Source organism: Capsella rubella, unplaced genomic scaffold, assembly GCF_000375325.1.
Source record: "Capsella rubella cultivar Monte Gargano unplaced genomic scaffold, Caprub1_0 scaffold_2, whole genome shotgun sequence".
NCBI classification, from domain to species: domain Eukaryota; kingdom Viridiplantae; phylum Streptophyta; class Magnoliopsida; order Brassicales; family Brassicaceae; genus Capsella; species Capsella rubella.
The window spans coordinates 4,980,320-5,001,609 of record NW_006238922.1 but is presented as its reverse complement, the minus strand read 5'-3'; the positions used below and the strand labels follow the sequence as shown (position 1 = coordinate 5,001,609).

The following is a 21,290-nucleotide window of genomic DNA, read 5'->3' as shown; positions in this document are numbered from 1 at the left end:
TGTCACCTCTCCTAGTTGGCCCTATATTCACTCTCAGCCCATAGTCCCACCTCTTTTAATGGGCCTCATGTTCTCTCACTAGGTTCGTGAGCCCATCTATATTGGACGGCCAGTTTGCTACGTTTCAAGGAGGCTTTAGAGACTTGTTTACCGACTCTACAAATCACCAAATGATATTTCCCTGTGTTTTGGCCTCACTCGCACAGTTCTGACAACTACGTCCGAGAAAGTCACCCATCCTTTGACTAATCCAGCATAATCACGCTTAACTGTGGAGTTCTCTCACGACTACTGACAGAAAATAATATTGCACTTTGTAAAGATATCTGGCCAAATCAATTCATTTAAGCCTCTCCACAAACCAGGTCTTACAATTCTCCCCCTCTAACAGACTGCAAGTCCTCATTGCGCACCAACACTATCACCCCTTGAGAGTGTGAGCCCACTACTCCACACTCGTATGGGTTCGGCTATGATTCCACTTGTAACGCCCCAACCGTCACCTCTCCTAATGAACCCTATGTTCACTCACAACCCATGGTCCCACCTCTCTCAATGGGCATCACTTCCTCTCACTACCATGGATTCATTTTCCAATCTTTCCCACTGTCTATTATTCAAGGACTCCGTGCAACCGTCATCACAGCCGACCGTCCATTTTCCATGAGCCGAGAGTGAAATGGGGCTCACTGGGAGAGGGGACAGTGGAGGCGTTACAAGTGGTATCAAAGTTGAACTCAGACAACAGTGGATTGGGGGGGTCACACTATTTGGGGGTGACGATCTTGGTGCATAACGAGGACGCTGCGGCTTCTTAATAGGGGGAACTATCTTTGCGGAGAGGCTTAAAATAACTCATTTGGCCACATATGTCACCATATTGCACTTAAATTTTTGGTTAAGGGTCCTGAGAGAACTCCACATGTAAGCGTGCTTATGCTAGAGTAGTCCAAGGATAGGTGACCTTCCGAGAACTGGTTTTCAGAACTGTGTGAGTGAGGTTAAAACAGAGGAAAAGATCATGTGATGATTTGTAGGGTCGGTAAGCAAGTCTTTAAAGCCACACCTCCGTAGCAAGCCAACCGTCGATATGGATGGGCTAACGGGCCTAGTGAGAGGACGTTAGGTCTATCAAGAGAGGTGAGCCCATAGGCTGAGACTGAACATAGAGGCCACTAGGAGAGGTGGCGGTCAGGGAGTTACAAGTGACATATGAGTCGAACCCAGACATGTGTGGAGTAGTGGGCTCACACCATTAGGGTTTGATGGTCTTAGTGAGCAATGTGGACGTTGCGGTTTGTTAGTGGGGGAGAATTGTGGAACCCTTGTTCATGGAGAGGCTTAAATGAATTGATTTGACCATCTATGTCACCAATGTACACTTATCTTTTCGGTCAAGAATCCTGAGAGAACTCCACAGTTAAGCATGTTAGAGCATGTCCAATTGAACTTTTTAATTTAAACTTCTAAGTAGTTTTTGGATAATAAATTGTGCACTTTTCAAAAATAAGAATTTTTTAAAATCATCCCCTTCCAATGGTAAAACTCTAATTGGAGTTCTTAAATACAAAAATTTGAAAACAAAATTTTATAAAACAGGAAAATTATTTAGAATTTTTGAGAAATACCTCTTTTGGTGTACCCCTTTTCAAAATACTCCATTTATCAAATTTTTTTCAAAAATACCCTTGTTTAAATATGAAAAATTATAAAGTTTTATATGCTTTATAAGGTACTTCTACATAATAACTACTACTGAGAATCGATATAAATATTGTATAATGTTTTAAATGGTTTTAAAATGTTTTTAAAAGGTTTTAAAATGTTTTTAAAAGAGTTTAAAAGGTTTTTATAATTTACCTTTACACAATTTATAAAAAAAATATATAAAATTTTATACACATACAAAGGTAATTTGTGTGTATAATGATTATAAGCTTACACACATATTTGGATAAATTTTAACATTTTTAGTGGTTTTTTGATAAAGTTTGAAAATGGAGTATTTTTAAAAGAGAAAATAGCATCTACACCTACTTTAACCCAAACTATTCACCAACACACGCACTTTTTGCTACTCCTATAATTTTTACTAAGGAAAAGACTAATAACTCCTCAAACTCTAAACTCCTCTCCTTCTCCTTGTTTCTATAATATTTTTTTTATTAATATTGTTATTTTTTTTCCCAACCAATCTCTCTCCACCCCTTTCATTCTTCACGTTTCTTTATCCCTTTACTATTTTTTACTATTTTTTATTATTTTTTTATTTTTTATAACTAATCTCTCTCAGTTATTAATGTATAGTGCATACAACTCTCTTGATTTTCTCAATGGCATATGTTCACTCTTTTGCCTCTATTTCTGTTTTCCATATGGACATTACCTCGTGGATAACAAGAATTTGTGAACATGTGATAAGACACCAACCACTATATGGTAAAGAAATGCAAACGTCAAATTGGTATAAAGAGAATAGAATATAAATTTCAAGAGGTTGAGATTTGCTTTTTTACTCACTTTAAGATGTTACTTTATATATTTTCTCATGTGTGAGCTTCTCTTACTTCTTTTACTTAAATTAAAATTTGATATGGTACAAGTTAAGATGGATATGCTTTCTACTTGTTTCTTTGGGTTTATAGACCATTTTTGTGTTATTGTGTATGTTATTGAGTTACATATTTCTTTATTCAACTAAATTGTGTTTGTTTTAAATATTCGTATCATATGAAATTTATATTAAAAAAAAAAAACTAGACACGTTTTTTTAGATGCGAGTGATATAGTAATGGCCAATGACACGACGATGGTTGATGGAAACCATCATATCAAATGAATTATAAGCCATCCATAGTATAATTTTTAATTTGGATTTGATTTTACGGACACATTTACCCTATATATATCCATGTGGTTATAATAGTGTGGATATGCTCGAATGTTCATTAATGTTTGTAGGTTAGGATGTAGCGTATGATTTATGGTTTTGGTTTTAGATTTATATTTAAGATTTATGTTTAGGATGTAGCGTATGATTTATGGTTTTGGTTTTAGATTTATAATTAAGATTTATGTTTAGACATTGGTGTTTAAGGTTAGATTTAAGGTTTTATGATATAAGATATATGATTTAGGGGTTTAGGGTTTAAGTTGCAACTCCGAGTCCAAATGAAGCTATTGATGGGGTCTGTTATTGTTTTAGGTTTTAGGGTTTGGAGTTTAGATTTAAGATTTAGTGGTTGAGTTTAGGTATGTACACTAACTTGATTTTCTTAATTACATCCAAACTAACATAAAAATTGATGTATTCATAAAACTCTAAGTTGGCACCAAAAATGTCATATCCATTACAACTTGTCCATATAAAAGTAACAATTACAATAATGGGCATATTATTTCAAAACACTTGTTGTACTATACAGTTTGTGTGCATATGAAAAACTAGAACAATAATAAGTTTGATTAAGATACAAATTGATTCATAGAAAATTGATGGACATCAAAATCACAAAATACATTGTCCATATGACCAATACCATATGGATACTTTAATAAAAAAACTACTTAACAAACTACCATTGGACATGGTCTTATGCTGGAGTAATCAAAAGATGGGGACCTTCTGGGAAGTGGTTGTCGAAACTGTGTGATCGAGGCCAAAACACAGAGATCATCATGTGGAGATATGTAGGGTTCGTAAACAAGTATTTAATCCTTCTAGACGTAGTAAGATGGCCGTCAGATATAGATGGGCTCACAATTCTAGTGAAAGGATATGAAGCCCATTAAGAGAGGTGGGCCCATGGGCTGATAGTGAACATGGAACCCACTTGGAGAAGGGACGGTCGAGGCGTTACAACTATACACTAGTGAAGTAGCCAGGAGGATAATAAGCTCTATAAAGGAGAGACAAGAGGTGTGACCGATGAACAAGCTAGTTGTACTGAAAACAAGATTTAGGACCAAGCTGCCACAAGACAACTTCTAGAAATACTAAATCGACACAGAATCTACATATTGCAGTAAGAGATAACATAAAGGCGATAAGGGTGTGCTACAAAAGAGCACAATCATAAACACAAAGGTAACTAAACCCATCAACACCAAAATAGCTAAATCCGAGTTCCACAAAACCATAGCCACAATCTCAGCATACATCCAAGACCTTCCCATCTTAGAAGAGATAAAGGGCAAGAGAGAAAGCATACCTGGTGAAACTTATGAGCAGAGGAGGTAAGGAAGTTGGTCGAGGTAGTTAGATAAAGATGGCTATCAAACTATCTAATCCTTGTCGCAACGAGGGATTCATAATGAAACACCAGTCCAAAGATAATGAGCGGTTTTGCAAGGAGGAAAGGGATGCTGATAAAGGGAGGAACGCCATATCTAGTCGAGGACTGTTGGAGGAGTGAGTCAAGCCTTCTATGAAAGGAAGAAAGCATCGGCTGAGGAAGAGAATCGTCAAAAAAAATGCAAACATGAGAATCCGGTGGGTCTGGTGGTTTTGGTAGAATCAACGAAAATGGAGGCTTCGATGATGGTGCAAGAGGAGGGAAGGGACCGAAAACAATGGAAAATGGTGAGAGTGACTCAAATTATAAGAGAAAAAAAACATCTCAAAACAAAACAAAGCGTCTCTCACCAGAAAACAATCACGTCATTAGAGTAAAAGTTTGGTTAAAAAGATCTCGGCTTAGCAGATAGCGGCGGTCAAGAAATAAGCAACCATAAGAATTTTAATTATTTTTTTCGTGGTTTTTTTTTTTTTCTTCCATAAATACCCAAAAAAACATTAGCAATCTAACTTTATTCTCCTTTGCTGTGATTGGTCTCTTATCCAAAACAAATCCCAAAATTTTGACTAATGTCACACAACAGAGATTAGATACTAATCAACAAGATTACGTCCTTATCATCGTTAAGCTTAAAACGAGTAGTAATCTCACTTGACTAAGACTTGACTTCTTTGACCTCTTCCTTCTTTGCTCCCATGGCGTTTCTAAAACCCTAAGCCAAAATCCAAAAAAATGAGTGAGAATCATAATCACATGGCGGAGGTGAAATCTCTGAACGCGTTGGTCGATGGTTCATTCCAGAAGACTCTCTCAAAACTCTCTTCGACTTCTCGTACGATTCCGACGAACAGTGATTTCCAAATTCTCTACAGTTCCGACGAGTTCAAGCGTCCGATTGATGAACTAGCTCGGAGCTCGCAGTGTGCTCTTGAGACGATCGGTGATAAAAAATCGGTGAGATTCGTTGACGGCGGTGGTGGTGATGGTTCGTTTGACTGGCTTGTCAACGTGAACGATGCGATTCTCGAGAAATTTGACGATTCTGTAGATGAGTTCAAGAGGAATCGAAAAGTAAAGGAAGATTCAGAGAAGGCGATTGCTGTGAAATTTAAGAAAGAACATGGTAAGGCGAAGGTTCCTTTTCATTTGCCAACGATTAACAAGCCTCAAGTTGAGTATAAGATTGTGGTGAACAATGCGAATAAACCTTTCGAGCATGTTTTGTTGGAGAAGAGTGAGGATGGTCTAAGGTTTATTCATCCATTGGTTAGTCTTCGTTTTGCTGGAACCTGGAACTGTAATCTTTGGTTATTTAGGTTTCTGTATGTGATTTGTGTTTTGCTTATTTGTTTGTAATGCTTTGCAGGAGAAGTTTACGGTGATGGATTTTGTGGATAAAGATATAAGTGAGATGAAGCCTGTTAAGTATCTCCCATTGGATGAGACTCCATTAACGATTGTTGAAGAAGTCAAAGATCTTGAGGAATTAGCTGCGACACTGCAAAGTGTTGACGAGTTTGCTGTAATTTTCCATACTCTTGGATTTATTTTTGTTTGTCTAATGTGCAATGCGTTCTTGGAATGTGAGAATTTTCTGATTATGCTAAGCTCACTTAAAGTCTTTATCTTTAGTATATTGAGTAGACAAAGAGAACTTAATTTATGAGTTAGCGATGATGGTATCTCTTTCCATATTTATTGGTGTATCTTGTTTATCTTTCTTGCTAAGTTTATTGTCTTTTATTCCTTTTGTAGGTTGATCTGGAGCATAATCAGTATAGATCTTTTCAAGGATTGACATGCTTGATGCAAATCTCTACTAGAACCAAGGATTATATTGTTGATACATTCAAGCTTTGGGATCATATTGGACCTTATCTAAGGGAACTCTTCAAAGACCCGAAAAAGAAAAAGGTTTCCTTTGAAACTTGAATAAATATTTTCAACAGAATTCCCGGAGTATGATTAATGCAATATGAAAACATTTAATTTACATAGGTAATGCATGGAGCAGATCGAGATATTATTTGGCTTCAAAGGGATTTCGGCATTTATGTCTGCAATCTTTTTGACACAGGACAGGTTTGATTTCTGGTTATTTTGTTTTCGCAAAGCCATGTTTCTTTGTTTTACATCTTAAGAAGAAATTTTTGTTTTCTGTCAGGCCTCAAGGGTGCTAAAGCTGGAGAGAAATAGTCTGGAGTTTCTTCTGAAGCATTATTGCAGAGTTGCTGCAAACAAAGAGTACAGAATAATCCAATTTCGGTTAACCTTTATTCTTTTTGCATTATCATCCTCCCACTCTTATTAAATTTATATTTTGCTATTTGGCTGCAGATACCAAAATGCAGACTGGAGAATACGACCACTTCCAGATGTAATGACAAAGTTAGTATCTTCCCTGTCTAGTCTCTTTCAATATTGTATTGCATTGGTTGGGTTGAGCTCACACCATTTCCATGTAATGACAGATATGCTAGAGAAGATACCCATTATCTTTTGTACATTTATGATGTAATGCAAATAGATTTGCACACAATGGCAAAGGAAAACGAGCAATCTGACTCTCCTCTTATAGAGGTAACAATCTATGGGTTTTTCCTTTTTTTTAGATTTTGATTCAAGGTAAACTGATAGAGTAGAGAGGATACTTTAAACAAACACCTAACTTTATTAAACACAAGGAAATACAGGATTGCTCCCAAAATAAGATACGTGACTCTTGTTCCTTCTGCTCTCACCCAATAATGTTAAACAGAAACCCAACATATCATTATGCTCTTGGAAGAGCTTATTAAATAGAAATCTTGTGCATGGCTTAGCAAACACATAAATATTCTTCCTTCTTGGTCTGTGCTTTAGCTTTCTTATGTTTTCTTTGATTCCTCTAGTTCATCTTGATGTCTCGTTGTCATGTATACCTTTCATGGATTGTTCATAATAAGTTATTGGTGTATACCTTTCTTATGTATACCTTTCATGGTTGTTGGTGCATGAAGTTCAGGCATCAATTCATTTGTATCTATAGTTTCACGTATGTTGTTGTGTCTTCTTCAAATATTTGGATAACCATATTGACAAAGGTACCCATGCTAACAGGTTTACAAACGCAGTTATGATGTGTGCATGCAACTATATGAGAAAGAGCTTTTGACTGCGGATTCATATCTTCACGTTTATGGGTTTGTTGCTTATTACCTGTTCTTTGGCTAACTGGTCAATTGCTTTATTGCTTCTATATGGAAGAACAGTACCCTATTAAATTATGCATGGTTTATTAGCTTAAACTAATCTGTAGTATGTGTTTCCATTTTGGCATTTGTTAGGGTTCAGACAGGTAATCTCAATGCGGTTCAACTTTCCATTGTTGCGGTATGTTCCCAACTTGCGTAATGATCCAAGGCAATCTTCACTTGCCTTTCATATTACTATATGAAGCTTACTTAGTTAGTTGCTAACTTACAGGGGCTTTGTGAATGGCGAGATCGGATTGCACGTGAAGATGATGAGAGCACCGGTTATGTATTGCCAAATAAAACTCTTTTTGACATAGGTAGATATTTTACTTTTTATCTCTAGGTCCTTGGATATTTTTCGGTGGTTTCTTAATTGGTCTAACTTGTTTTATTAAAAAACAGCCAAGGACATGCCATTTTATGTTGGTCAGTTGCGCCGGTTGTTGAAGTCAAAGCATCCTTACATCGAGCGTAATTTTGACGCAGTGATCAGTCTCATCAGACAATCTATGCTAAAGGCAGCGGCATTCGAGCCAGTTGTTCAATCTCTAAGAGATTGCCGTCCTGCAACAGTAAGATATTTATTATGTTATAAATTGTTATTGTACATTAACTCGTTTTAGGTGTCTTTCTGTTATTGGGACTAAGAAAAATATGTGCTTGCCTTTCAATCCTAGAGTAGTTTTTGGCAACGATTGGTGTTATCTAGTAGATTTTTTTTAAAATGTAAGGTTTTAATTTGGGGGTATGTACTTGCCTTCTTGATGAAAAGCAATTAACAGTGACTATATATGATGCTTGCTTGATTTAGTTGATTAGGTCATACATAAACCAGGTTTATTAGGAATTAAATCTTGCATCCTTCAATAGCATGTGAACAAAATGTCTAGTAGTTTGGCGGTGGTTAACCTTGAGATTTTTCTATTTAGCCATATGAGTCATGCTGCTTTATTGCATGCACTTGGTAATTATTTTGAATGTAAAAAAACTCTTTACTCAATGCCTTTTTTAAATTTAGGTTGACGATAGTGAGAAAACAGGCGCAAAGGCTTCACCTTCTTCTCTAAGTTTGAGTAAGTTCCGTGTGGATGATTCAAAGAAACAAAGAAGTGATTTTGGAGTTTTCCCGTCAAAGAGGAAGTTTGAAAGTGACAACAAGGTGAGGTTCTGAAAATTTAATCCATGCTCTTGGTAATTAGTTAACGTTAGATATTCTCTTTACTCTATGGCTTTCTTAATTTAGGTTGTTCAGAAGAATATCAAACCTAAGATCGAGAAAACAGGCAAAGAGGCGACATCATCTTCTCTGAATTTGAATAAGTTTTCTGTGGATGATTCAAAAAAACAAAGCAGTGGTTTTGGAGTTCTGCCGTCAAAGATGAAGTTTGAAAGTGACAACAAGGTAAGATTGTTATATAGTCTGAGGAGTTAGAGATTTGTAGAAAACTGTATCTGCTGATAAACACGTTGCAGGCAAAGGAAGTTGTTAAAGTGTCCAAATCCAAGCCAGATAAGTTAACCATAGTGCTGGATGATGATGATGAGCCTGATAAACAGAGCTGGGAAACAGGTGATGCTTCGAACAGAGCTTCGGAAATGTCTTCTACGGGACCAGGATCGCTATCAATGACTCAAAAGCCGACGACTCAAAAGCCGACGACAAGTAATACTGAGATTATAGTGATTGACGATGATGATGAGTCAGAGAATGATGGAGACATGAGTAGGAGAAGTGAGAAGGATAAGAGATTCATGAGCCTGAAACGCGGGTTTCTTGACAAGTAGGTCTTTTGATTAGCTTTTGCGGTACAGTTTGTGCAATATTTTGGTGGCTGTTTTGTGTGTTACAACAATCTATCTTGACTTGTCTGTGTATACAACAAGTAGACTTGTGTATTTCGATGTGTTAATTAAAATGGTGAATCAACCCTAAACTGAACATAGCAATTATCATTGAGTTTGATAAACTAAAATGAAAGTGTTTCAGAAAATACCATGCAGATCCAGGCCTCGTTTCTAAGATGTTGGAGCCTCTATTGAAAGAAAGATAGATTTGGAATCCCTAAATCAATAGGTTTGCTATAAATCAATAGGTTTGCTATCAGCTTTGCAATATTACTACGTATGTGCGAGGTTATGCTTGTAAATGTAATTTTTAGGAATGTTATTAACATCCATAATTCAAACTCGTATTTGTTCAGTATTCGGTTTATTTTAAATTAAGTTTAGACAAACCAACCTTTGAATTTTGTTTTGTTATCACTTAGCAATAAAGACAACTACATATATATACTAGTACAGTACCCGTCCGATGGACGGGTTATCTTTATTTCAAATTAAATTAAAATTAAAATTTATTATAACTTATATAAAATAATTTCCTAACTTTTTTTTTGAAAAAATAAGAGAAATTAATTTCATTTGGAAAGAGATTTTATTTGGTTTGAAGTATCAAATAAACGTGTATATACTCTTAAAATTCGTTATTAAACGTTAATTATAAAAATATAGTAATGTCAAACTGACAATCACCAAAACATTTAGGAGTTATTTGGGAGCTATTCACCATTACTCATAATATTGCTAAAATATTTTTAAAAAATCAATTTAGCAATTATCCTCTAAAACATGATTATACCATTTTGTAAAAATTGTTACTTCTTAACTTTCAATTTTTCAAAAAATCATTCTTAGACTATGAAAATTAATTAATTATTATTTAATATGATGGTAAAGTTCTTTCAAATTAACATCAATCTAAAATATGATGTTAAATACAAATATAGTCATTTATAAATAAATTCATATAAACAACGCAAATAAACATAAAGATTCTAAAATAAATTATAGCATCGCTGAGGAAAATATTAAAAAATCTTTCAAATACGAATTATAAAAAACTAAATATTTTCTTTAAAAAAATTTTAAAATTACTATATTACGATTTATATTGAACTTTGTTATCTTTAATTTAAGCTAAAAAAAATATTTTCGAAAATCTTTTATTCACCCTTATCTTTTAGAAAATGAAATTGCTCAATGGCATAATACATTCATACATAAATTAAAAATTAAACAGATATTACATATTATAAAATAAAAATCATGAATAAAATTATGTATTTAGTTAAACTCAAAATCTAATTTATTTGTAAACTGTAAATCCTAATTCTCCTTTATGAACCCAAACTAAAGAAATAACCTTGTTTAATTGTAAAACCTAAATCTCACTCCTCTTTAATAAACTCAAACCGATAAATAATCTCGTTTAATTATAAAATCTAAACTATAATGCACATTTATAAACTCAACACATAACCCTTATAATTGTAAAACCTACAACTCGCAAAACCAAAAATTAGGTTAATAGTTGAAAGAGAATTTTTGAGAAATACCCCTTTTGGTGTACCCCTTTTTAAAAATACACCAATTTTCTATCCATTTTGAAAAATATCACTTTTCAAATATGAAAAACTGTAAACTTTTATATAGTTTATAAGGTACATCTAGATCATCATTACTATTGGGAGACTCAATACAAATATTTATAAAGTTTTAAAAAGATTATAAACGGCATTTATAAGACTTTTATAAGGTTTACAAAGTTTTTATATGTTTTTTAAATGTAATTTTTAAAAGGTTTTTAAAAGGTATTTATATGGTATTTAAAATTTACACACATAGAAAGATAATTTGTGTCTAAATATATAAGCTTACACATTTTTTTTTTATAAATATCAATTTTTTTACTTTTTAATTTATCAAAAACACCCTTTTTCCATACCACTTTTTAAAAATACCCCTATTTCAAACTTTATAAAAAACCACTATAAATGTTGAAATTTATCCAAATATGTGTGTAAACTAATATATATACACACAAATTACCTTTATATATGTTAAAATTTTTATATATCTTTCATAAATAGCGTAAAATAACTTATAAATACCTTTTAAAAACCTTATAAACCCTTTTAAAAACCACTTAAAAACCTTATAAACTTGTAAAAACGATTAAAAACCTTTTAAAACATTATAAAATATTTATATCAATTTTACAAGTAGTAGTTATTATATAGAAGTACCTTATAAACCATATAAAACTTTATAATTTTCATATTTAAACATGGATATTTTTAAAATGGATAGATAAAAGAGGTATTTTTGAAAAGGGGTACACCAAAAGGGGTATTTCTCAAAAATTCTCTTCAATTTTGTATGATTATTTTTTAATGTTGTTTAAAAATTCTATTTGTATCTTAATATTAACAAAATTAGATATAACATGTTGCGACATCTTATGTTTTTACTTGACACTTATCATGATCACTTGAGTTAGTAAATTTAAAAACCAAGTTTCGACATATAATCTCGTTTAATTGTTAAACTTAAACCATAATTTTAATTTATAAAGATAAACCATAATTCTTATTTATCATTTATATACCCAAACTAACAAATAACTTGATTTAATTGTAAAATTAAAGTTTAAACCTTAATCCTCTTATGTTTAAACAAAAACCGCCATATATTCTTGTTAATTATAAATTTTAAATCCCTATCTTATTAATAAATCAAATCGACATAACTGAAATTAGGTTATTTGTTTAATTTTATTAATAATTTTTAATATATAATTCTTTATAATATTTATTTTATATATTTTCTTTTTCGATCGGGTTAATAATATTTCTATTTTATTCAAATATTAACAAAATTAGTTACGACACGTGTCAGTATCTTATCATTTATAATTGACACGTGTCACGATCTTGTTAATGACTGACTTTGAAAACAATGCGCATTAATTGTGGACAAAGTGAAGCTTTTACCCATAGGATAATGAGCTAATTTAGTTAGTGTTAACCTAAAACGAAAAAGTAGATCTCAGTTGTTAATGAAGGACAAGTGAGACATTTTGAGCTTTGTAAAAGATTTTGAGCTTCTGGAGGAGATTTTGGAGGAGACAGAAGATCCCAAAATCGAGTTCAATGAGAGGATTTCCGAGTTTCTGGAGAGTATTTGCAGAGGACAAGATCGGCGAAGGTAAAATATCGTCCATACTTTAGTTACTGGTTGTGTGTAGTAACCATTTATGTCTAAGCTAAACCTGAGAAACAATATTTACTACTGTCTTCTGTCTGTGAGAAAAATGTAGTTGGAGGTTGAAATAAATGTTTTCCTTGGCAAGTAGCAGGTTCTGGAGATGGACAAGACCGTCTGTGTCATAGAAGGAACATGGGCGTATGATGGTATAGGTGTGTGCAAGTTTTTAGTGCGTAGTGGACAAATGGGGAGATGTATGTCTATCGGGAAAGAGATAACATTTGATGTGTTGGAAAGTAAGGTGGCAGAGTATTGGGTGTTGATATTTGTAAGAATAAGATATGGTTAAGCTTTTGGTACCCAGGGGAGACAGCAGCCTTTACACAAGGGAAGATGTCTCCAATAACAATAACCACCGATGTGGAATTGGCACAGTATAAGATAAAGCATACAGAGTACGGTGGACTATATTTGTACGCAACAGTTACTGTCCGCGGAGGTGATGAAGGTATGTTGTCCACTAGCAGGCTGGGACAGACTGAGCAACATGTCCACAGTGGTGGACAATTGGAGAAGGCAATGGACACTAGCAGGTTGGGACATGGTGAGGAGCATGTCCGTGATGATGGACATATGCTGGATGTGGCATCAGATAAGGCGATGGACAATATATATGGTGAAGATGTGTAGTCTCGCGATTTGGCTGAAGACCCTTACTCTATAGCTGAGCATATGGCTACTTTAGAAGATGAAGTATTGTTAGATCATTTGGAGAACGTGGAGGCTATGCACAAGGTACACAGAGGATAAGGGAAAGAGAGAGAAAAGAAAAAGATATCTTATTGACGAGGACGACCAGATGGCGGTGGACATGTTAGCAGAGCTTTTTGATGAAGCGAATGGTGTATCAAAACAAACATGTCTTGGTCGGGAGACGAGTCGGAGTATGATTTTGACGAGTGGACATATCGAATTAACAAAGAATACCCGTCTGACTGGGATCCAAAGAGATGTAGGATCAAACGAAATGGAAATGTCTGCACCAGTTATCTACCGAGCACTGGAAGTGGGCCAAGGGTCTGTTTGTGCGAAAGAAATAGAAATTCCAACAACTGTATCAGGGGAATCTGGTGAAGGGAGTCATATTGGGTCATATGGGCAAGGATCATTGGAGGTAAGTGACAACGATAGTGATGTTGACTTGGATGTACCTAATACCGCCCAGGGTATGTGCAATTTTATGTCAAGGGACCTACTCAGCAATGAACTGATAAAAGAGGATGATCTACTATTGTTAACAGATGCGCCATTTGTGCATGATATTCTAAAGGGACCCCCCACCTGAAGAAACATGGATCTAAAGAGGGTTGGTGATGGACTATATGTAGGGCGTATGTTTGCAAACAAGGACGATATGCGTAACACGCTATATTTGTATGCAATGACACGTCTGTTCAGCTATAGAATCAACAAGTCAGATAAGGGGAAAGTGATTGGTAACTGTGTAGACAAGAAATGCAGATGGCATGTATATACAACTACACATAAGGGGTCTGAGAATTTGGAAATAAAAACTGTGCATCTAAGACATAATTGCGATGTGGCCTCAAGGTCAAGGTATGGGGAAAAAGCAACTGCAAAGATGTTGGCGGATCTGCTGAAAAGTAAATTTGAAACAGGTAAGAAAGGACCTAGAGCATGCGATCTACCGGGGATGGTGTTATCCGAGTTAAATGTGACAATATCTTATACGAAGGTGTGGAACGCAAAAGAGCTTGTTATTGTCGCAGCCAGAGGTGACGAAGAGGAAAGTTACAGAATCCTGGCAATGTACCTGCACCTGCTAAAGACAACCAATCCAGGGACAATAACTGAAATGCACACAGCGATGGACAACACGAAGAAGGTACTTTTCAAGTACCTATTCTTCGCGTTTAGTGCTTCGATATCTGGTTATAAGTATTTCCGGAAGGTCATAGTCATTGATGGGACAGCCATGAAGGGGAAATATGCAAGTGTATCCATTAGCGTTTGGGGTAGTTGATGGAGAGAACACGTCTGGTTGGGTGTGGTTTTTTAAGAATTTGAAGAAATTTGTTCCTGATGAAGAGGATCTTGTCTTTGTGTCAGACAGACATGCATCTATTTATCCTCTAGCACACCATGGATCGTGTACCGTTCATCTTGTTAGGAATGTTAAGCATAATTTTGGATGTGATGGGTTGGGGAAATTGTAAGCAAGGCAGCAAGGGCATACACGGTGGGTGATTTCCGTGTATGGTGGGCTGAAATCGAGGAACGTAACCAAAAGTGTGCGGCGTATCTTACTGCGATAAGCCTACCTCATTGGACTCTCTCACATTTTCCCGGCGTCCGTTACAATCTAATGAGGAGTAATATCTCGGAGTCATTGAATGCGGCTATGCAAAAAGCCACTGATTATCCCGTTGTTTCGATGGTTGAGTTCATACGGAAAATGTTGATGCGATTGTTCTATTTGAGGAGGATCAAGGCAAATAAAGCGAGAACTAGATGCATACCAGAGATTGAGGCCATTTTAATAGAGCATTTGAGGGAAGCGGTGAACTGTGCCGTATTGTCCGCGAGTGATTGGGTATATCAAGTGAACAATGGTTCGGGATGTGGTTTCATCGTAGACCTTGATAATAAAACATGCACTTACCGCGTATTTGATGTTCTTAAGGTCCCATGCTGTCATGCATTGGCTGTTAGGGGAGTGAGACAACTCGATATTTACAGTTTTGTTGATCCATGTTACTTTGTTGAGCCTTCGCAGAAAAAGTACGAGAACAACATTATGCCGGTGCCAAAGGAAAAGGATACGGACATCCCAGCTGTTGTTAACGTAATTCCTGTCAACCCGCCGAAGGAAAAACGAGGGGGTGCTAGACCTAAAAAGAATAGAATTCCATCGCAGGGCGAAAAGCGTCGCGTAAGCATAAAGTAATATGTATAGGTTACTATTTTATTGTTGAGGTAGTCCACTTCTAATGGACTTTTAATTTGTATTGAAACAAAGGTGGAGAAAAGGAAGAACCCAACAAGATGTGGGAGGTGTAACGGCGTCGGACACAATCGGAAGACATGTTCGAACCTCATATGAAGTAGACTAGTTGTCTGCAGGTCGCTATGTGACGGGAGATAACTTTTCTAGTTGATAAAGGTTTGTTGGAAGAGAAAGTGATGTTTTGGGGGAGGGGGGAGGGAAATCGGAGGTTTGGAGAGGATGAGAAGTTTTTTGGGGTAACGAGTCGGAAGTTTTTCCAGTGGACTAAAATCGGAAGTGTAATGTACCTAAAATGCTTAAGTTATTGCGTATTAGTGGACCAGGATTGGGATCTAGTCTGGTCCACAATTTGTTGGGGGTGCTGTGGTTTTTTTGTTTAAAATACTACCCCTAATCGGATGTTTTAAACATAAATCGTGTCGTTTATTTCTCGGTAGACAAAATTCGCTGATTTATGAAGGACAAAAGAAACTGATTTATGTCCTCCAAACAATCACGTCTGAGGACAAATCTGATTTTTGGTAAATGAAACATAAGCCAAGGGGCATATTGTAATATTTTGGGTTAGGGTACGGACAAGTTTGAGATTTAATTTTAGAGTATAGACAAGATTTCATACGACAAGGTGGAAAATTAGTTGACATGTGTTAAAAGAAGGGAACAACAACGTAGATCTTTTTTAGGGTATGGAAAAATAACATCTTTCATCTGAGGGTATGGACAAACTTACATACGACATGTGGACAATTAATGGACATGTGTTAAAAGAACAACATCCTATTATATGCAAGTGTTTATTCATTTTATATGAAACATCATATTATATGGAACATTACAGTGTGTTTAAAAAGGTGAAGCTTAGGCGCGCCTAGGCTCGAGGCGAGGTATGGCTAGGGGCTAAGCGCCTCACACAGCTGAGGCCAAGCTCTGACCCAAAGGCTCTCGCTCCGGTGCGCCTTGACGTCTAATGCGCCTTGCCTTGCTCTGCGCCTGCAAGTATAAAAGGTAAATTGCACTCTTCCACGATATTTTCTTACTCTAAACTCAATATTCTGTTATGCAACATATTTCCAAAATTATTCTGTGTGAATTAATTGTTAAAAAACCAAAAAAAAATAAGTATAAACCTCTCTTCAGCCTCTTAGTCTCACGATTCTTCTCTGTTCTAATCCCTTACTTCTCTAGTCTACCTATTATCCTTTCATCATCTCATCTCATCATGTCAGATTCAATTTCCACTAAAGAACTTGATCCAGCTAGAAAACATGCAACTCCTGTTGTTGGTAAGCATGGTAGTTGGATGTGTATCTACTGCAAAAAAGTAACAAGCGGTGGAGTACAGCGAGCTAAGCAGCATATTGTTGGTGGTTTTTGAAATGTTACTACATGTACTCTTGTTTCAGAACATGTGAGGGAGGAAGTCAGAGATTTCATGCAAAAAAAAAATTGAAGCTAAAGTCACAACCCAAATGATGCCACCACCAGTCAAATTGTATGATGAGATTGAGGAAGAAGAAGATGAACGGCAGCCTATTTAGCCACCTTCAAAGAAACGAAAGGGTCCAATGGACAAGTATGTCTGTCCAACTCCTCGTGATATCTTGAAAGGAAGACAAGATAGGAAGGAAGTTTTTGGGAAATCTGATAAGGAACTTAGGGATACAGCATGTGCAGAGATTGCTAGGTGGTTTTATGATGCAGGCCTACCGTTTAATGCGGTTTCCTTTGATAGTTTCAAGAACTTTTTGGAGTTAGTTGGTCAATATGGTTATGGCTTTAAGCCACCAACAATGTATGAGCTGATGGTTCCTTTTCTGAAGAAGGAAGTAAAAGAAACTGAGAAACCGCTGGTCGAGCACAAAACTGAGTGGACAACTAACGGTTGTTCAATCATGTCAGATGGGTGGCGTGATTTGGTTGTGCAAAAGGATATTATTAATTTCCTTGTTAATTCGCCAAGGGGTTCAGTTTTCATCAAATCAGTTGATGTTTCAACTGTTGTGAAAAATGCCAATTTGTTGTTTGATCAGCTTGATCGTATGGTTGAAGAAGTTGGAGAATCTGATGTTGTCCAAGTGATAACTGACAATGCATCAAACTACATAAAAGCTGGTGAGTTTGTTATATTTATATTTAGCTTTATAAGGTTTTTTTTCTTTCTTCTGATTTGTGCGTAATCTTAAACTTATTTGTGTTTTCTAATTATTGTAGGCAAATTACTATTGGCGAAACGACCACATCTGTATTGGCTTCCTTGTGCTGCCCACTGCATAGATCTCATGTAGGAGGATAAAGGAAAGATTCCGTCGGTGAAAGCTGCAATCAAGAACTGCATCTTCATAAATGGCTACATCTACAGTCACACTTCTCTTGTGAATATGATGCGGAAATTCACAAACCAAGAAATTTACATAGACCAGCAGTTACTCGGTTTGCTACCTCCTTCATCACACTCTCGCAGTATCACAAGCAGAGGAAGAACTTGAGGAGTTCTGTAACTTTTCAGGAATGGAATGATTCCAAGTGGTCAAAGGACATAGGAGCAAGGAACGTGAAAAAGTTCATTATGCAAGACATGTTCTGGCATCACGTGTTGTATGCACTCAAATTGACGGGGCATCTAGTCAAGGTGCTTTGGTTGGTCGACGGTGAGAAAAAACCAGCTATGGGGTACATCTATGAAGCAATGGATAGGGCTAAAGAGGCCATTGCTATGACCTTTAATGGGAGAGACGAACAGTACAAAGATGCATTTGCAATCATTGATAAGCGGTGGAATTGTCAGCTCCATCATCCTTTGCATGCTGCTGGCTACTTTTTGAATCCAGAATTTCAGTACAAAGAAGACTCTGGGGTGAATTATGAAGAGGTTTTGAAAGCTTTCTATAGTACCATTGAAACGTTAATTCCAGAAATTGCTACTCAAGATAAGATAACGACAGAGTTGGAGCAGTTTAGAAATGCATCAGGACTCTTTGGGATTCCCATGGCAATAAGACAGAGGACAACAAAATCACCAACTTAGTGGTGGTCTTCTTATGGAGGATCTACACCAACACTTAGAGACTTTGCTATAAAGGTTCTTAGTCTCACGTGTAGTGCGACTGGCTGCGAGAGAAACTGGAGCGTGTTCCAACATCTCCATACCAAGAAGAGGAATCGATTGGCTCAAGAACGTTTGAATGACATGGTTTTTGTCAAGTACAATCGCACTTTACAACGCCGCTACAAGAGGAAAGACACAATTGATCCCATCATCTTTGAAGATATTGATAAGATTCAAGAAGATGTTGCTCAATCCTCCTTAATAGTTATCACGGCTCAAGTGGTTCGGTAAAGGGTTATGTGTTGTTTATGCACTTTTTTCCCTTGTCAAGTTTTGTCCCAATGGGTTTTCTTGACAAGGTTTTTAATGAGGCCTAAGTAACACTTTCAAGCCTGTCTTTACCAGCCCAATTCGTGGTCCAAGGCCCACTCACAAAGCCTTGGCCAATTTTCCCTTTTCTCTTCAACTTAGCATTTATTACTTGTTGTTATTTCCAAGACTCTTGCATGAGCTTGCATGAGTGTAATTTACAAGACACTTGTGCATGCTCTTGCATGTTTTCTCTTCTCTTCTCTCCTCTCCTTCGTCCTCCCTTCTCTATATAAACTCCATGTATCTCTCATTTGCAAAACATCAAACATTTTATTCTAAAACTCTCTCTTTACTTGTTTGATCAGAAAAGTGTGTAATATCTTTTCAACTTGTTTTCTTCTTAGTGTGTAATATCTAAGTCGGATCCAAGCTTGTAGTCTAAGAGTTTCTCATCCCTCTGGGAAGTACACCTCATTCTCCCCTTCATTCCGCTGCATCCACTCCATCTCGTCATCACCCTCATTCATCGTCATTCCGCTGTTTTGTTCAAGATCTATCCATCATTCACCATCAATCTCGCCACTTCCATTTCAAAACCATCAAAGTGGTCCTTGGAGCATAGATCCACGTCGTGGAGTCTATCAAAGTAGAGCTGAGAAAGGGAAGAATATAGCCTCAAGCTCCACTCCGTTGAATTTGGTTGATGAAGATGATGAGAATGAAATAGAAGAAGATTTCACAGGAGGAGATGAGGATACAGAAGTTCTTGTGGAAGATGATGAGTATGATGATGAGTATGATGATAAAAGAAAATACAGAAGTTTTCACGTTAATCTTTTAACAAATTCTTTGTCGTCTAATCTCACGTTAAACTCTTTCATCTTCTTAGTTCTCACAATAGTTTTTCTATTATTCTCTGTTTCAGACTTATGGATTCAACTATTTCTCTTTCTCTGTTCTTTAAATGATAATCCACATTTTTATTGGTTCTTACATGGTTTTAAACTCACACATGGTGCTAACATGGTTTGGAGATCAATGAATATAACTAACCTTATGTTTTCTTGTGTAGTTGCGCCTCAGATACCAAAGGCTCGGAGCGAAGTGCGCCTAGGCTCAAGGCTCAAACCAGCCCTTAATCGCATTACCTCGCCTCGAGCCATTAAAAACATCACTACAACAATAAATGGAATTCATAAAAGATCTTCTAACCACTCTCATCTAACACCATTTATTAACTGCAAGAGATGGTCTGATGGGGGAAGGTATAAACCTTGAAAGCTTACAGACAACTGCAAGAGATGGTCTGATGGGGGAAGGTATAAACCTTGAAACCTTGAAAGCTTCAAATCCAACTGCTTGTTACCTTGAAAGCTTACGGACAACTGCAAGAGATGGTCTGATGGGGGAAGGTATAATCCTTTAGAAGAACATCAAGCCATTGTCTACAGAGATGGATTTAAACATGGATTTTGCCCTTTGTATTTTTAATAACCAGTGGACAATACTATGAAGCTATGGTCCTCTACGAGTCGTTTAAAAAAAGGTTGGTTCATACAAGAGAGCCAAGTACACTGGTGAACTTTTCCTGCAATTCATTTGTGAGATCGGACCAGCCCCAATAGCCAAGCGAAGATACTACAGCTCGTGGAGGTACATGAAAACACATGAATGCGTGTTGTACACTAATGGACCAGCGGACATTGGTTTCAAATGCACGCCTGAAGTTGGATGCATAGACTGCCTTGCTTACTGGCGATCAATCGAATTTATGTGTATGTTTTAAGTTTAAGATTCTAAATGACGCAATGTAGTTTGCATCATAACTGAGGTTTAGTATCAACTTATTATCAAGAAATGGACAACTGTGTAATATGTGTTCATATGTGGACAACTTATTATCGTCATAGGTTAGGATCAAACCACTTTTTTGGTTACCAAGTTATATGCGTACTTTTCAAGAATATGCCTCAGAGCAAGTACAATACTAAGGAATCATACATAAAAAAGACACCCAAAGTTGTCTGTCATAAAAAATGTGGACGAAACTACATCCCAATCTTGTCCATAGAACTAATTACTTAGTAAGTAATAGTGTAGCCGTCAGTTACATAGATTTTTCGACCTAATAGAGGAAATGTTCAGCCAAAAAAAAGGATAGAAGATTTCGAGGATGTCCGCCAGCGAATATTTTAACCAGACCTGGGGAAGAAAAATGCAAAAGCAAACAACAGATATAACACTCCAAGTGAAAAGAAAATTAAGACATCGGCCTTAAAAAGCTTGCGAATTTCAAGACAGTGTTGAGAGATGTGGCTGGTTTT

General features: G+C 36.2%; 1 protein-coding gene and 1 pseudogene across 2 annotated transcripts; both read left to right on the top strand.

Annotated features, from left to right (window-relative positions):
* Positions 1 to 4,960: 4,960 nt before the first annotated feature.
* LOC17896613 (protein RRP6-like 1) lies at positions 4,961 to 9,477 on the top strand. 2 transcript variants are annotated; one of them, XM_023787825.1, is made up of 14 exons: positions 4,961 to 5,564; positions 5,665 to 5,820; positions 6,054 to 6,212; positions 6,297 to 6,380; positions 6,463 to 6,542; positions 6,636 to 6,686; positions 6,770 to 6,878; positions 7,398 to 7,480; positions 7,625 to 7,670; positions 7,764 to 7,851; positions 7,937 to 8,106; positions 8,553 to 8,693; positions 8,778 to 8,936; positions 9,008 to 9,477. In XM_023787825.1, the coding sequence occupies exons 1-14, from the start codon at positions 5,031 to 5,033 to the stop codon at positions 9,317 to 9,319; spliced, it is 2,172 nt and encodes a 723-aa protein (XP_023643593.1). In that variant the 5' UTR covers positions 4,961 to 5,030; the 3' UTR covers positions 9,320 to 9,477. The 2 variants fall into 2 exon arrangements, with proteins under 2 accessions (XP_023643593.1, XP_023643594.1); XM_023787826.1 differs by lacking the exon at positions 8,778 to 8,936.
* A 7,350-nt stretch (positions 9,478 to 16,827) lies between these two features.
* LOC17895289 lies at positions 16,828 to 19,930 on the top strand (annotated as a pseudogene).
* The last annotated feature ends 1,360 nt before the right edge of the window (positions 19,931 to 21,290 follow it).